Genomic DNA, 18,229 nt, shown 5'->3' on the forward strand with positions numbered 1-18,229 from the left:
CCTACCGAATTCTCCATGTTCATGTCACCGTAGGATTCTGTCTTTGGTTCAACAGCAAGTTCAGCCTCCAGAATCCTCTCCACAGGCATATCTTCATGGCCACTACTGGCACATTCTGCCTCACTCTCAGCCCGCTCCCGGCTTCTCTGCCTTTCTTCTTGCACAGCTGGCAGGGACAAGGACGTGCAGACGTTACCATATGCCCAGGACAACTGTGGGAAAGTTAATTACATCCCTAAGCCTCATTTTCCTCCTCTGTAAAATGGGCATCATGGTGGTAATGAATCAGAGATGCTGTCATGTTAACAGATGAAACCAAGAAAGCAGAGCTGAGCTGTTTTCTTATGCCTGTGCCAAACTATGGGTTTTTTCAGTCCATAGTTTTTCCAGTTCATTATGGTGACCACTCTAAGAAATGTGCCTTTTAAGCTTTAATAACCTCCAATTCTGCCCTTTCTTTTAATGAACCACTGTCTCCTTGCATGCTCTCTCCCCTATCCTTCCTCCACCTGCTACCTCTAATAAACCGTGAGCATGCAATAGTTAAGTAACAAGCACATTACTCTAAAAACTCCCTCTGTCAGATCCTGTGCATCATCCTTGGCATTCACGTCCCATTAGGTCTGCCCCTAGTGCACCGGCCTGAACACAGCATCACCTGATCTGACTTGTCAGGGAAGATCTTCAGGGAGCCATGTGGGTATTTAGTAAGCGAAAGGGTGGAATAATGTCACCTAGATGACATTTCAGAATCAGCAGCTGAGTTGGGGGATGGGGAAGGGTACACAGGCAAAGGTGGAGGCTGGAATTTTCTCAGGGTCCCCAAGTTTAGGGTTTTCATCAAAGAACCCTCTGGGTCTGTACATTAGAATGTCAGGCAGACCCCTTTCCCAATTCTGTGCTCTTCACTGGGAGAACAGTCTCTATGGGGTTAGTTTCCATCCTCTGAAAGTTTCAGTTTCCATCTTTTTATTCCCAGTAGCAATAAGCAGAATTCAATATTGGCACACATTTTCTAAATCCCAAGAATCAAGAAAATTATACTCTAAGCAGTGGCCAAGAGGGACCTCAGTGACAGCTATTCCATGAGCAACCTCTACGTCTCATCTCCTCTCCTTTCCTCCCCTTTGTCCACTTTCCAAGGCACCTCCTACTCTCTGAGCCACAAGGCTGTGGAATGAACTGGGACTGAACGCTGGACATCTAGTTTGTCACGCAAGTGATATTATTGATCTCTCAAAGTAGGTCAGAGAAGGGTCTGACAGCACAAATGCAGCTGATACATCACCGTCTTTAATAGAGACACACCAAGAAACTTCAAGATGAGAATGATATTCAGGGGTTGAGAGGGAGGGAGGGTAGGAAGGAAGGAGTAAAGGAAGAAAGGAAAGAGAGATTAAAGCGGGAGAGTAAGAAAAAGAAGAAATGGGTGAGAAAGAGGGCAGAGAGGACAAAATAGGAGAAGAGCAAAAATCATGCACCTTGGAGTCAAAGAAATCTTTTTTTTTTTTTTTTTTTTTTGCCGTATGCGGGCCTCTCACTGTTGTGGCCTCTCTCGTTGCAGAGCACAGGCTCTGGACGCGCAGGCTCAGTGGCCATGGCTCATGGGCCCAGCCGCTCCACAGCATGTGGGATCTTCCCGGACCGGGGCACGAACCCGCGTCCCCTGCATTGGCAGGCAGACTCTCAACCACTGCGCCACCAGGGAAGCCCCCAAAGAAATCTTTTTCAAAATGGGCTGGACCACTTCCTAGCTGGTAACGTCGGACATGGTACTCAGTTTACAAAGCCTCAGTTTCCTTATATGTACAGTGGGGATTATAGTACTTACCTGAGATTGTTTTATGAAGATTAAACGAAACAATTATTTAAAAGTTTTTTGAAAAGTAGCATTTCCCCTCCCCTTGGCCTCTCTTTACACTCTTGGGCTCTTCTCTGGTTTTCTCTCTCTATCCCCGCTCTTGACCTCTTCCTCCCTCTCCCTGTTTCTCTTTTCCCCTCATCCTTTCTTTCTGTCCATTCTGTTAGCCTTCATTCACTGACAACATACAGAAACTCTCATATGTGTTTTTATCATCAGTTGGATTTGCTGGTTAAAGTTGAATGCTTCTTGTATTAATTTTTTTTAAAGGTAGGTTAATGGGCTTCTATTTGTCTTGATTTGAAAAGATAGGGGAAAGCAAACCAAGTTCCTCTTGTGGCCCTCAACTGATTTCTTCTACAGATTTGTAACACTCAAGGAAAATAACCTTTAAGCTCCAAAGAAAGTAACCTTGGCTTCAGGGAATTAGACTCTAATTCCAATTTTGCAATTAACTGAGTGATCCTTTGCTATTCAGATCTCCTTTTTGTGACGTAAATCTTACTGTCATCAATGAGGAGTCATGTATCTGTTGTTGAAGGAAATCTCCTATGGCTCATTTTGAGCTACTGCTACTCAGTACATCAGGGTACATTGAGGGGCCAGTGGGACCTAAAACAGGATTTTCCATTAGTCCAACATACATTTATTGAGATGTATTAAAATAGCCAAAATTTATGGAGCCCTTTGTCTGTGTCAGAATTATGCTCAACACTTTTCATAATTATATTTCATTTAACCCCCACGAGAACGCTCTGAAATGCTATGAGCCACAGAGAAGTTAGGTAACCTGCCTGAGGTCACAGAGCTAGAAAGTGGTGAAGCCAACATGTAGACCCAGGCTGGCTGCCTCCTGAGCTTACCCCTGACTCCAAGGCTCTGGGCTGGGTGGATTAATAGACCCACAGGAATGTCAAGTGCTGACCACAAATTGCCTCAAAAATAATCCATTCTCTTACTACCCAAACCACATTATATGACCCAAAATTATGGAAATAGACTCCCCCAGAACCCCTGAGGATCGTTTAGTGGCCTGGAAGTCAGAGGGTCCCAGTCCTACACCCACTCTGCCATTAGCTTGCCATGCAAGCTTAGGCAAGACCCCTAGCTTCTCAGAACCTCTGCTTGTTCTTTCAGGAAATGAATGTGTTACCTCAGACAATAGCAAATGTCCACTCCAGCTTCACCATTATGTACCCTGGCTTTAGGCAGGTGAGTTCTGAGCCCACCCCAATTTCATCTCTTTCTGTCTGTCCAACTCTCCAGGAATGTAAGTTCCATAGTATCACTCAGTTATCTGTTCCAGGATTTTATTAGTCTTGTCCTCAAGAAAGTGTCTGAACTGAGCCCCAAATTCTGTAAATGAAGGCCAGAAATGATAGTGGTGAAGGAAAGGCTGTCCAGTAACTTTTTTAAATTGACCCTCCATATAGTGAGATGAGGAACTGATTCGCTTCTTTGTAAGGCTGAATAGTATCAATTCCTTTAGCAATTTCTCAGAGAGCCCCTTTCCCCCTCCTAATCTTTATTACTCAGCTTTTCATCACTCCTGTTGCTCCACATTATTATTTTTTTTAATGCAGGAACCAAAACTGGACCCTATTTGCTATGAAAGAATCATAATACTAGGTTTAAAAGAAGGACTGTCCAGGCCCTTACAATCCACATGTCCCTGTTTGACTTAAAATAAAGAACCACGCTTCCCATTATTTACTCTGTGAACCACTCTGACCCTAATTGAGCCAGAAATATTCAGGTTGAGATTTTGTGTGTGTGTGTGTGTGTGTGTGTGGTACTCGGGCCTCTCACTGCTGTGGCCTCTCCCGTTGTGGAGCACAGGTTCCGGATGTGCAGGCTCAGCGGCCATGGCTCATGGGCCCAGCCGTTCCGCAGCATGTGGGATCTTCCCGGACCAGGGCACGAACCTGTGTCCCCTGCATCGGCAGGTGGACTCTCAACCACTGCGCCACCAGGGAAGCCCTCAGGTTGAGTTTTGAGAGTCAGAATTAGACTGTGAGGCAGGAGAATCGAGTATAGGTGATTTGCAATCTGCAGCAATCCTGCTCTATGCTGATGAGAGACACACTTCGGGGGCATTAATCTTATGCTTTGACTATCACAGTGGTGGAAGCTACAAAGAGTATCGATTCTATCTCCACCAGCTGATTTTTCACATCACATGCTCCAGTCTAGAAAATTGTTGACCCCTCTACAGCAAGTATGACACAAGCATGAAGTAGTCACTCAAGTCGTACTTGATGAATGAATGACTGAGTGAATGAATAATTTTTAGAAGCTCCTGCATTACTAAAACTTATGATTCCTATATTTAGTTTAAATCACTCATCCATTCTCTCAACAATTTTTTCTTAAATGTCTACTATGTGCTAGTCACTGGGGATATAGCAGTGGGGGAAAAAAAGGCAGGAAAAATATCCCTGCGTTCTTGGAGACAGACAGCAGACAAAATTTTAAAGTACGTTAGCTAGTGGTAAGTGCTGTGGGAAAGAGACTGGGAAGTATCAGGGTGTTTGGGGCAATCTGACACAGTGTAGTCAGGCAAAGCTTTATCAAGAAGTTGACAATCAAGTAAAGGTATGAAGGAGGAGAAGTGAGTCATGCAGGTAGCTGGGAAGAGGACAGTCCAAGCAGACAGAACAGTAAGTGCAAAGGCCCCAAAGTGAGAGCACCCCTGACGGCCCAGCAAAGAGACTAGGAAGGCTGGAGCAGAGAGACATGGGGCAGCCAAACTACGTATGACCTTGAAGTCATGACCAGAAGTTTGCCTTTTTTTTCTGAGTAAGAAGGGAAGGCATCAGAGGGTTTTGGTGAAGGAAAGGCTTCACCTGACCCACTTGTTCAAAGCCTTACTCAGGTTGCTTTGATAAGGAGAGACCGAAGGAAGATAAAGATGGAAGCAGAGAAACTTCTTAGGAGGCTATTTGTATTATTACAAAAAAGAATGGTGGCTTGGTGATAACAGTAAAAATAGTGAGACATGGAAAGATTCTGAACATCTTTTGAGAAAGAGACAAGATTTCCTCACCCATTGAATGTGGTGTATGAAAGAAAAAGAGGTGTCCAATGGCTTTTGGTCTGAGCAACTGAAAAATGGCTATTTCCTATAATGGGGAGGACCGTGAGATGAACGGGTTAGGAGGGCAGATTTGGGGGTCTGTCAATTTGAGATTCTGACCTGGGAGTAAGAGGTCCTAGTCTCTGTTCATCACCTACCTTGGGGACCTTGGAAAACTTACTCCAACAGTCCAAGCCTGTTTCCTTGGCTGAAGAATGGTTAGGGTTATTAAGTTATTCTCAAGGGCCACCTCCATCTCAAACATGCTAGGAATATCTTTTTTTTTTTCCTTCTTGGTAGCATTCTCTCTTAGAAGGGGCTCAAACTTTTTCTTCATTGGTCCTTTCAGTCAGCCTCCCCCCTCCTCACAGAAAAGAAGTTCTTCAAGAATAAGAAGCCACCTGGGAGTGACTAAACGCCTTGTTCCCATTTCCTAGAGAGAGAAGCAGGACCTCCTCACTCTGAAATCTATTAAGATTCACCATTTACACCCTGTACTTGCTTGAGTTCACTAGCTAATTAACTGCCCAATTCAGGTTATTTGTATTACTTAACAGAAAGACTTTTTGATCTGTACATAAACAGAAAGCACTTTCAGATTTTTTTTTCTCTACAACAACCCAGCTAACCCACACTGTAAGTTTGAAAGATGTAACATTTAAAAACACATGATGATGATCTCTCTGAATGAGAAGGTGAAGTCTGATTATTGGTAATGCCAATAATCCCCAAAGACTTTGGAATACACCAATCTCAGAGGATTTGTAGCAGACCAAGGTTATAAAAGCCCAGAGAGATTAATCATACCAGCAGGCTTCCCCAGAGTGAGGATTAGAGGGGAGAAGTCAGCTCTGCCCAGAAGGTCAGTGTGATGTTCCATTACAGGGCAGCACACAACGACCCCGAGACCTCAGTTCTGATGCTGCCTGACTATTGGAAGAGCAAGGGAGAGGGTCCAGTTTGGACCATCATCTGAGGTCCAGGAGAGGATAGGTGAACATGGAGGAGGAAGATGCTCTTGCTCTCTTTGCTCAGGGGTACACACTTACCAGGGCAGGAAGCATTCAACTGAAATACTCGAGAAATCATTGTACCCAAAGTCATTCCCCCCTCTGCTTCAAACTTCTTCCACATAGTCCAGCCTAGCAGGACTCTTTCCTATGTCCTGCACTTGTTTCCATTATTTATATGCAAACTGCTCTCCCCCGAGTGGAGGGAGGGGTAGTGGGGAACCTCACCTTCCCTCTTCATGCCCATGACAAGGCACTTCTGATAGCGACAGTACTGGCAGCGGTTGCGCTGACGCTTGTCAATGAGGCAGTCTTTATTATCCCGACACGTGTAGATGAGGTCTTTCCTTATGGTTCTCTTGAAGAACCCTTTGCAGCCTTCACAACTGTACACACCGTAGTGCTTTCCTGGTCACAAGAAAAGGACATTCCATAAGTTATTCTTGTGTTTATTTGGGTCTTTCATGCAAAAGAACGCCTTGGCTCTTGCCTAGGGAAACTGGCACATCACCTAGGCAATGGGACAGAAAGCAAAGCAGGGAATGCAGGCTTGATGACAGGAACCAAACCAAAGCAGAGTAAATATGCCCTTCCTCGTGTCTACCCTCTGGAAGTGATTCTCTGGAATCACTAATTCCAGAGAACATTATTAGAGAAGTCCTGACCTAAGATTTTGCTTACATTTATTTAATAGGGCAACTCTTATGTTTAGTTAAGCAAAATGTTCTGCCTTCATTTAAGACATTAGTATACATAAGAAATAAAAATATTTATGCTGGTTACGTGTTATCTAGCAGGAAAAGAACCTCAGCTTCACATATATTTCCCCATAATTGAAGCCCAAGGACTTAGGAATCTCACTTAAAAGTATTATCCTCTATCATAAACTATGAACAAGAACCTGAGTTATAAATTTTTAAAATACTCCTGCCTATTGGAGGAATAAATTGGTATATGATCTTTATGGCATAATATGACATATAATCTTGAGGTGTGAAATAAAGATCTGATGGAAGGTAGTTTTGCTTGATCCAGAATAATCTGTTACATGTTTCATTGCCCTTATTACCTGTTCCACACATCCAGTTTTCCAGGACTCCAGCCAGAGATGGCTAATTTGGTCAGGAGAGCCACCATACCCATGCCCACATAGGCATCAAGAATCAATCACCATACTCTTTCTAAGTAGAAGTCTTCCCAATACTACACACCATGCAGCTATGCTCAATGGACTGGAATTGTGGGACTTGAAAAATATAATGAAACAGATCATTCAAAACATATTTATGTCTGATTCTTGAGTATGACATGTGATACTGTTTAGTTATAGACCTGACATGACTTTCTAATTTGGTTGTATTTAGGCTGATATCGAAGTGAACTTGAAGTCCCTGAGAACTAGCCAATGTAAATATCTGCATCCCAGGAGCTTACATTTCAGAGGAAGCCACTCTAAGATGCAATGGTGGCTAGAGATAGCCTGCTTGATGAAGTTAGTCTGTGCCTAATCAGTTGACTATACTAATTTCCTGAACTCATAGCAATAATAAATACGGGATTTTATCTTGGGCTCAGCTCTGAAGTATTTGTCTTTAAGAAACATGGGACCAGTTTGCCATTCCTGTGGTTCTTCCATATACAAAAGAACTGCCCAACTTTCAATTAAACCATAGCAGAAAAAACTCTCTATCAGGGTGGCTGGAATTCCATTGCTATGGCAATGGTCAAGTCTGCATGATTTGGAAACAACTTTTTGAGAACAAGCAAACATCAGCTGTGTAGCTAAGTTCCAGGCACCTGGAACTTTCAGTGGAGTCACATTTTGCAGTGACTTTGGTGACAATAAAAAGATGAGAAAATATTGTCAGCCATCATAGACAACTATAGAAAAGAATCTTCCTCATTCATCAAATCAGAGATTCAAATGTCATCAAAATTGTTGAGATGGGGAGTGGGGAGGCAGGAATGATGGAGAGGTAGGGAAACAAGTCAGGAAAGAAATAATATGGGCAAAAATGGAAGAGGATCAAAGAAGATAAAATCAGTGAAAACACACTTATTTCCACCTATGGAAACATGTTAAAAACCTAGAATGTTGTAGAAGGAAATTCGCTAAAATATCAAAGGGTTTATTTTGTTAAGAACACTATAGATAACTCTTTGTTTTCACTGGTACTTTTCTAGTTCTCCCACATTTCCTATGTTGGGATATTAATTTTAGAATTATAAAAAATATTTTTTAAAAAATTAAAGAGACTCTAGCTTGAGATACTTACTCATTACAACAGCTTCTCGATCCCAGATACACACGCAACACAGTAACTCCAGGGAAGGGCTTCTGAAATGTTTTCTATAAATCTAATCTCACCACATGAAATTATGCTTTAAATTCATTAAGGCTGTGGTGACAGAAATTTTCAGTCTGGGCCCCAAACTGGACCATCCTCAAAGACCCTTTTTCTCACGTTGGGTACAAAGGAGTCAAGAGGGCAATGGAAGAGGTGTCTTCTCTGGTATCCCCATTGCATGGGGCACTTGGGAGGAGTGTCTGCTTCTGTACATACCTGAGGATCTGTCCCCACAGATGGCACAGATGTGTTTAACCAGAGATCCAGGGCTAGTGGATGGGTAGTTCATGTTTCCAATGCCAGGAAGCCCTGGTAAGGGTTTGATGTCCTCTGAAATGCTGACACTGTTGACCACATTTAGCTGCAAGAGAAAAAAAATACAATAAAACACAGAGCCAGGGTAAACCCAATCCCTGAGGCAGAAAGCAATAAGTCCATCCTTGAGGGAAAAAAAGTGGGTTCTATTTCGAGAAGTAGTTTCCAAGTACAGAGTATCTAAAATTGCCTATGAGGGATGTGAATTTAAGGGAGAAAAAGAGTAGCATAGAGGAGCTAAGTCATTTCCAAATGCCAAAACCTAAACCGAAAATCACAACACATCTACATCAGAGCTCTCAACTTTTATTCATTTTACTCATGTTTTATTTGAGCTAGAAATCCACGCTGAACAGCACACTTAGGACAAGTCCTCTGTGTATTTTTTAATTTTTTATTAACTACATCCTGCCTATTCAGCAGTATTCCAAGGGGAGCTATGGCCCTCAGGCAAAAGACTTAGACTAGGAGAGAACCAAGCAAAATATGCAAATCTATCCGTTTAGTGAATCAACAGTCATTCACAAGCACTCACCATGTCAGGCACTGTGCCAGGCTCTGGGATACAAAGGTAAATAAAATGCACACTCTTAAGACGTTCACAGTAAAATGGAAGAGACGATACGTGTAGTGGTCATCTCAACAAGTCTACTGAGGATGGTAAGCCAAATGCCCAAATCATTGCAATAGCACCAAAAATTAGGTTAAAAGCCCCAGATCATGTTTTTGAACTTGTCTCTAAGGAACAAATATCTTCCCATGAAAATATAAAATCTTTAGAGCCAGAGACCATCTGCCTTGTCTTCTGGGTGCCTGACGTGAACCCAGCATGTGGTAGGGAGTTGGTAGAACTGAATGGCTGAATAAACAAACGTGTGTGTATCCCTTTCTTCACCCCTTATCACAAGTTAACATTAACTCCTCACCGCCACCCCCTCCTTGTCTCCCGGTGCTCTTAGGGAGATGACTGAGAAGCTGCCTCTACGTGTTTTGTATTCATCAAAGAAAAGTTAAATAAATACAAGCCAGTCATCCAATCATCAATGTTTCTGTACCCACGGGTATAGGTCAACATTCTAGGCACTGTGAAGGGAGATATGAAACGGAGGTCTGTGTTTCATTCCTCAAAAATGATGGGCTTCCCTGGTGGCGCAGTGGTTGAGAGTCCGCCTGCTGATGCAGGGGACACGGGTTCGTGCCCCGGTCCGGGAAAAATCCCACATGCCGCGGAGCGGCTGGGCCCGTGAGCCGTGGCCACTGAGCCTGCGCGTCCGGAGCCTGTGCTCCGCAACGGGAGAGGCCACGAAAGTGAGAGGCCCGCGTACCGCAAAAAATAAATAAATAAATAAAATAAAATAAAATGATGACAATCTCCCTGAGGAGTCGGAACGTGCCCCCAAACAAAGAACACTTCCAAGTAAGTTCAAACAAAGGTGGTGCTGAGTAAGTGTGAGTTAAGTGCCCGGTAGAGGCACCTGGTGAATATCTGGGGGTTTAAGGGAAGGTCCACTGACTTCTGCATGGTCTATGTGACTTTTGCCTAACTGAAGTGACTGTAATTCCCAAACTGAACCAAAGGTAGGGTTTTCTTCTCTATTCAAGGCCTTTGGGACAGAAGGAATGATCAATAAAACCTAAAATACAACAGAGCCTGAGTTAGGTTCCTTCTAAATTTACTAGCTTTTCAATTCACTAAGCAAATATTTATTGAGCATAGGAGGTGGGCAAAGGCTCTGGGTTAAATGCTGCAGGGGATGCAAAAAAAGAAGAGACAGCTTTCAGGGCCTTGCTTTGAAATCAAAGTCACCAGGAATTTTAAAAAATTCATTCATATGAGGGATGAAAACACATCCATGGTGGGAGAATTCTCCCTCCTCTTCCTCTTTCTCCTCCCCCCTCCCCCTGCTCCCTCCTTTTTATACAAGGCTAAAGCAAGACATCGAGGTCTTATATTCAGTATTTTGTTTTGCTTTGGTGTAGTACAGTGGTACTCAACCCTAGATGTACACTGGGAGTTTTGGAAAAAATTAATTCCAGAGCCCCACATCCAAAAGTGGCCTGAGGGCCACTATGGGCTAGGAATTCTGAGTGCCTCAAGGAAATAGTTATTAGCACTTAGTTCCACCCCATGAAAGAGATGACCCCCCAAAAAAGAGCCCTCTAGCTAACCATGACTTTGTCTGCAAATCCTCAGATGGATAAGAAACGTCATGGGAATAAAGAGGAGGACACCATCACCTCGGTCTCAGGAGGCCCTCACTCGCCTTCCTCTCTCACTCCCATCTCCAACAGGACCAGATCCACCACCTCCAGCCCACAACAATCACAGAACAGTAATGATTGTTAGTGCTACCGTCCAAGGAAAGTTTGCTCAGCGCTAAGTAACTATTTTATTCCTTACGACAACCTTAGGACGTTTTCCTATTTTTCAGATGAGGAAATTGAGCTGTAAAGTGGTTTATTCTTAAGTTCATTCAGAAATCCTGGGATACAAAAAGGAAGAAGACACAGGCACTAACCCAAGAAACTGACCATCTGTGAGATTAAAAGCCGGTTGGGATAATTTAAGAAAGCAAGTGAGACTAGGGAAGATGTCCTGAAGGAAGGAGCATTTGATCTGGGACTTGACAGCTTCAAAAAACGGGGAGCACAGGGAGATCAGCTCGGTGCTTTGTGACCACCTAGCAGGGTGGGATGGGGAGGGAGGGAGGGAGAGGCAAGAGGGAGGGGATATGGGGATATGGGGATATGGGGATATGTATAACTGATTCACTTTGTTATACAGCAGAAACTAACACACCATTGTAAAGCAATTATACTCCCATAAAGATGTTAAAAAAAAGTTAAAAAACGGGTAAGATTTGGATGGGCCAGTGATGGACAAAAGGTTTTGACAACAAAGGCTTGAAGGGAAGCCCAGGTATTTGTGTCCAGTGGATGGATGGGAGACAAGGCTGGAAGGTGGGCTGTGACAGAGCCCGAAACTTGATTTCCTGGCTAAAGAGAGTGGGTTTAATCTGAGAGGCAATGAGGAGCCATGACGTTTCCAGCAGAGAAAAAAGGTCCTCAAAGTATGAGGCCGCAGCATGGGGAAAGACTGAAGGAGAGAGACACCAAGACTATTACACCTGCCCAAGTACCATGTTAACTGCCTTCCCAGATCCAACAGGTGGGAGCTGGAACCCCGGGCTCCTGGATCTCAGGTCATCATTCCTCCTTCTACACATTGTCTGTCTTGTGTGGCAGGAGCTCCCCAGACCGCCCCTGCCCTGACTGCTTCCTGCCCCACCTCATTGGCAATGAGCACCCAGAGAAACCAACTTGTTTCTGGCCACTCTCTCCTGGAAGCCTCTCTCCAACACCCCTCCTCTTCCTGAGTTGGGCTGGCATTAGGAGGCAGTGGTTGGGACAGGTGGGTTGATGCCCTCGTCTCCATCAGCCTCTTTGCTGGCTTGGAGTTTGTGTGGGATCAGAGCAATGGTAGATGAGATCGAAGGTGGCCACCAGACCTCAAATCCATTAGCTGCATGGTCCCCAGTGCCACGGCCCCAGCTGTCTTGTTCCATTAGAAGCAGCTCTGCTGAAGTGAGCACTTTAGAGCCTGGATTTACCAGGTGTCCGGCTGCTCCTGAGAGAAACACACTTGGCTGGCCTGTCTTCCATTTTCAGTCCTCTCAGCCAAGGCCTGAATGCATCCTAGATGCCCTGGAGCCATCACAGAACATTGGGAGCCACATTTCTGAGTGGCTTTCAGCCCAAATTATTCCACTCAAGGCAGATACGTGGCCAGCCAGGCAGGCTGCAGGCAGGCGCGCCTCTTCCAATGAATGGTCTCCTTAGAGTGGCATTTCTTTAATCGAGTGAGGGTCTTTGTCAAAAAAAGTACAAAGCCTGGACCTGCCACTTCCTTGCTGTGTGATCTTGACTGGATGACTTCATTTAGAGAAGCTGTTTCCTCATCCACAGACTAGAGCAGTGGTTTTTGAGCTCAGAGAGTGTGTATGGCAGGGGGTGGCGAGGTTGAGTAAGAAGGCTTCACATCTCCCACCTCTAGTTCACCAGACCTGTTTTTATTTGACATGTAATGGCTTCCAAACATACTTTCACTTGAAGGAAAGACTTTACGGCTTTTTTTTTTTTTTTTTGCGGTACGCAGGCCTCTCACTGCTGTGGCCTCTCCCATTGCGGAGCACAGGCTCCGGATGCGCAGGCTCAGCCGCCATGGCTCATGGGCCCAGCCGCTCCATGGCATGTGGGATCTTCCCAGACCGGGACACGAACCCGTGTCCCCTGCATCGGCAGGCGGACTCTCAACCACTGTGCCACCAGGGAAGCCCGACTTTATGGCTTTTTAAAAAATCATTAAACAAGATGATCTTTAAGGTCTGTTCTAGCTCTAACATTTGCAATTTTTATTATCAAAGTATTCTCTGTAAAAATGCAAGCATCTGAAAGGTTAATAATTTGGTTATCAAGCACTACCTAGGCAGGAATTATCAGGGACAGAACCCAGGTCAGGCAGCTGGGTCAGGAGAGAAGAAAGAGGAAGGAGCCTTCCAAAGGTAGGGCCTTCGGGGTCGAGCCAACAGATATCATACTTAACAAAAATGCAGCATTAAACACACACACACACACACACACACTCAGAAAAACGTGATCTAGATCATTCTGTCTGAAAGCTGCATAAATATCTTCTCAATTATATATTTGGTGTTTTGGGAAATTGTTCACTCCACTTAGATACTCCCCAGGGAAGGGACTGAGCCTTAAACATTTTTTAAATCTCCAGTGCTTAGTGCAATGAATGATTGTTGAAATGAACTTCTCTAGAACCTTTCAACAACAAAGTACACACACCTGAACCAATGATCACATAGTTGCATAATATACATCACCTAGGTGTATGATATAGCACCTAGGTATAATAATAATAATATTAATAATACCACCTTATCGCCATAGAGTATCATAAGTGCTTAAGCAGTGATTTTTCAAATCCACATCTCTTTTGATATTCATAAAAAATCCCTGTAGGGTAATCAGGGCAAAATGTGTTACCCCACAATAGAGGAAAGGGAACTGAGATAAATATAAGTTAAAGTGGTTTGCAAAAGTTTACCCAGTCCCTGCCTCCAGAGTATCAATTCATTTCTCTTTATTCCTCAAGACTGAAAATCCAACAAGAGTTAAAAAAAAAAGAAGCTCAAACACCGGGAAGACAGAGCACAGAACGGGACACCCCCCCTGCTGCTTCCACACTGAGCACTTCCCTTCACCCTCAAATTACACTTACCCTAGACCCAGGTCACACAAGGCGCATGTTTCCCGGACAAGTCCCACTCAGCCTCAATCCTGGACAAGAAAGGCAGGGTGCATAGGAATCGTCTATCCAGAGTGTTCAGAGTCCAGCTCACTGTGGCTAACACTAAGAGCACTAGATATCATGTGTTATCTAGTTAATTGGGCAAAGTGTCACTGCCGTGTGCCTCCAGAACCCAAGCCCCAAACGCTGCTCAGCTTCACCAGTGCTGGCAAGCTTAATATAGCTCCCAAAGCCAAACTTGGCCTTGGCCTCTGCACACAGCCCAGTTGGCCAGGACCAAAGCTTTCAGCTGACCTTTCAACCCCAATCCCTCTGTACAGACATATGGTCCAGGAATAGCGGCCCTGCCACTCACATGGCTGTGAAGCTGAATTTATTGGCCAGGTTTGGCTCAATTAGACTGGAGTGTGGTGGCTAAAAGCAGGCTTGGAGGGCCAGTGCCCTGCCCCTTCCCCACCCACAAGCCCTGTCACTGGTCATTACCTCATCCTGTCTTATTTCTTCCTGATACAATGATTGCCATTTGAAACTACCTGGTTTAGTCATTTCATTTTTGTCTGTCTTGCCTACTACAGTGTAATTGCCGTGAAAGTACAGGCTTATTTAGTGCTTGTCCCCAGAACCTAGGACAGTATCAAATAGTGCCTGATACAGAGTAGATCCTGCTAAATAGTTATTTGAATGAATGTGAATGTCCTTTGCAAAATTTCACTTTTGTCCCAGAACTTCCACCTCTCTTTCTGTCTCTAACCTATTGACTTTGACCTGCCTTCCTGGCATCTGTTCACATGAATGAAAATGAATAAACCAATCTCTTCAAGTCCCACATTCTAAAGGGTATGGTATCACCAGCTCTGCCGATGACAGTGGGTGAGGGTGGCATAAACCCATGTCCCTCCCCACCACTGTCTGCTCCCCACTGATCCGAGTGGTTGACATCTGGAACACACCACCGGAAGTTCACAGGACCCTTTTCTAGGCTCCCTTCGGTTCTGCCACTACACCTTCGACAGCACGTACAACGTTGCAACTTATCTGCATGATGTGGCACATCCCCCACAAGACTCCTTGGGAGCACCGATTATTCATCTTTTAATCCTTGGCAGCCAACAGGAAGATCCTGGGGTCACTGGTTAAGTCAGAATACACCACAGCAGTGGGTAAACACAGCATCATAAAGATTGAGTGGGGATGTGGAGACTTGGGGTCTAACCCTGGCTCTGCTGTGACTGGTTGTGTGAGGTTGGACACATCACCTGAGCCCACTGAGCCTATGTGGGCTGAAGGACTTAGACAGAACTAGTGGTTCTCAGCTGGGCAGGGGTGGGGCATTTAGAGTCCTCTGCGGGATTTTTACAACCCACACAAGGGCCAAAATATGGGATAAGGGAGAAATGTGTACGCTGAAAAATATCCTACAGGTGAGAGCCATTAGATTATAAATTGGGTTTCAAAGGGCTGGCCAAATGGGACCCACAGAAGTACTCTGCTTGGCCCGTGGAGTACTTAAAGTCTTTGAATTTGAACGGCTTCAGGGGACGAGGGCAGCTTTGTACAGACCGCACCAGGCTCATTCACCTACCTGTGTTAACTGCATGGCCCCTGGCTCCTGCAATCCCTACACTGGATGATGGCTAAGGTCTTCTCCAGATTCTCTAATCCATAGATGAAAAAATTACTGAAGTCCTCACCGGCTGTAAAATTCTATGACTCCACATGGCTTTGCTTTCAGACTCTGAGCACATGAAATGTCTTGGAAGGGACTCTAGGGATAGTCTCTGAAGTTCTCTTTGTAGCAGTAAGAAATGTTAACACAATGGGAGTCCTGCCTCTTCTTAAAACTATAAATTCAAAGGAGGCTATAGGACCTACTAATTCTGCTGCTAGATGTCTTGAGGGACCCTGGCCCAATAGTGAGATACCAGAACAGTAAGAGAGGAGAGTCTGGTAGATGGGATCATTGTTCCTAATTCTTCATATCCTTTGCATTGTGTCTTTGTAGTTCCTCCCAATGAACCAGGCACAAACTATTCTCCTGTCCCACCAGTGTTGGGGTTGGTCACACAATTTTCTTAGGCCAATGGGATATTAACGGACATGATGTGAGCAGAGACTTCACCGTATTTTCCTGATTTGGTTTAGACTTTCGCATTCCTGGGAGATACCTTGAGAAAAGCATGCCCCAAGAAGCTGACGCTTCTTTAGTCTGGGACATGAGGAGCTGACCTGCACCCAGGCTGCAGCCTAGCCCAGCTCTCCCACCACCTGAAACAGAACCTTCCTAGCCAACACATAAACTTGTGAGTGAGAAAAAAATGTGTGTTTTGTAAACCATGGCAATATGGGAATTGTTTTTCATGCAGCATCGTTACAGCAATAGCTGACCAGTACAAGAAGGGAAGGTTGATAATCTCAGTGTGACATTGCTAGAAGGAAGTACACAGCATCTGGCCACCCTGTAGCTTCCTCAGAGCAACAATGTAGTATCTATCATGGATATACATCCTCGCCTCTGTTGTAGCAAAAGGCACTAGGAATTAAAGTGAGGGTTGTTTTTTTTTCCCCGAGTCTCCATAATCTTTACCTCTATCTCAGAGATAGCATGTAGGTAACACAGTCTGCCTTGCTCTAGATTTATCCGTGTGCCACACCTGCCTATTTCTCCTCCCAACTGTAAGCTCCTGGAGAGTAAAGACCACATCCTGATCATTTCGGTATCCCCTATAGCAGGGGTCCTCAACCGGTGGGGTCCCAGACTGTTATAGGTCCACTGCCTGTTAGGAACCTGGTCGCACAGCAGGAGGTGAGCGGCGGGCGAGTGAATGAAGCTTCATCTGCCGCTCCCCACTGCTCGCATTACCGCTGAACCATCCCCCCGATCCCCAGCCCTCCCACGCCCCCATCCGTGTAAAAATTGTCTTCCACGAAACCTGTCCCTAGTGCCAAAAAGGTTGGGGACTGCTGCCCTATAGCATTTCATAGAGCACTGGGCACTTCACTGACTCGAAAAATACCCAGTATTGAGAAGAATCAAGGGGGTCCACCCCTTGGAAGACAAACAGGCCTGAGAGACTGAAATCACAGCCAGGGCTGAACCGTTGAAACCACAGGGGTGACTCCCTTTCAGCCACGGTTTCCTGGACCATGAGGCATCATCAGTTCTCTGGGGCTGCTCTGCCTGAGGGCACACTCAATGAAGGCCCTGCAGGAGAGAAGTCTGCAGAGACAACCCAATCCCTTTGCAAGCATGCATTAAGCACCTGCTGAGTGCTGCCTCTGTGCCAGGATGAAACTATTTAGGATGTCTGGAAAGACGTTGGAGAGGACAGACAGACACCTACCTGAGAGCTGGGCGGGGCAACCAAATTGATTCCTGGAGGGGCTGCAAGAGCTCCTGAGGGTGGGCCCATGGCAGAAGTGATGACTCGATATGGAGAGCCCAGGGCATTGAGGGGGGTCCCCACTGCACTCAGAGTCCGTGGGGCACTCACTGGGGTGTCAGTGTAGCTGGGGTGGCTGTCCATGGGCTTCCCTGTGGACAAGGCTGCCGACGGGCTCATGGACGTGGAGCCAGAGTGGCCAGGGGAACCTGTAAGGAGAAGATCAAAGGTGATGAGAGGCTAGGGGAACACAGGGATGGCACACTAGGACAGAGCCCCCTCCTTTTGTTTCCTATATCCTTCCATCCACATCTGCACACCTGTGAACTCCCGCAGCTGGTAGAATAAAGGCAAGCAAAGACCAGAGAGGGGAAAGGGCCTGCTGAAATACTCATTGATGTGCCAGTTCTCTGGTGCACCACATGACATTCACCTTGAATTGTGTCAGATCAACAGCCAGGGCCACAGGGGCATAGCCCACATGTCCCCAGGCCTGGGTGACTGTGACCTGAGCCAGCCAGACAGGGAAGGTGAGTCAATACCAAGCCCCCATTTGGGGGATGGAGTGAGCAGGTGTCCAGGCTGCTCCAGAATTCCCTGCCTCAAATTCATATTTCTCTGAGAACTGGGGCAGGGATGAAACTATAAAGTGAGGAGAAATTCATTCATTCATATGTAACGAACATCTATTAAGGTGCAGGAACTACATCAGGTGCTAGAGATTCAGAACCGAAGGGAACACAGGTCCTGCTATCAGGAACACATTCCATAATGACCATGGGGAAGGCAGAGGCTGTTATCATGCCCTTGACTGCCAGTAGCTTTTGAAGCTTTATGCCCATAACATTCTTGTCCTGCCAATCTCTTGGAAGGTTAATCAGCGCTCAGGGAAGAAGACTCAGGATGGTTGGCCATG

At 45.3% G+C, this 18,229-nt stretch overlaps 1 protein-coding gene across 1 annotated transcript in view; it reads right to left on the reverse strand.

The window, feature by feature from the left end:
* RXRG (retinoid X receptor gamma) overlaps window positions 1-18,229 on the reverse strand; it is a gene marked incomplete at both ends in the record, with an annotated part of 43,730 nt that overhangs the window by 11,033 nt on the left and 14,468 nt on the right. Inside the window, 4 exons of the mRNA XM_082615178.1 lie at window positions 6-166; window positions 6,176-6,355; window positions 8,512-8,656; window positions 17,275-17,522. Of these exons, the coding sequence (XP_082471304.1) occupies window positions 6-166; window positions 6,176-6,355; window positions 8,512-8,656; window positions 17,275-17,522 (734 nt within the window). The remainder of the gene's footprint in view (window positions 1-5; window positions 167-6,175; window positions 6,356-8,511; window positions 8,657-17,274; window positions 17,523-18,229) is intronic.

This window comes from Mesoplodon mirus (genome assembly GCF_964341445.2).
Source record: "Mesoplodon mirus genome assembly, chromosome: 3".
NCBI lineage: Eukaryota > Metazoa > Chordata > Mammalia > Artiodactyla > Ziphiidae > Mesoplodon > Mesoplodon mirus.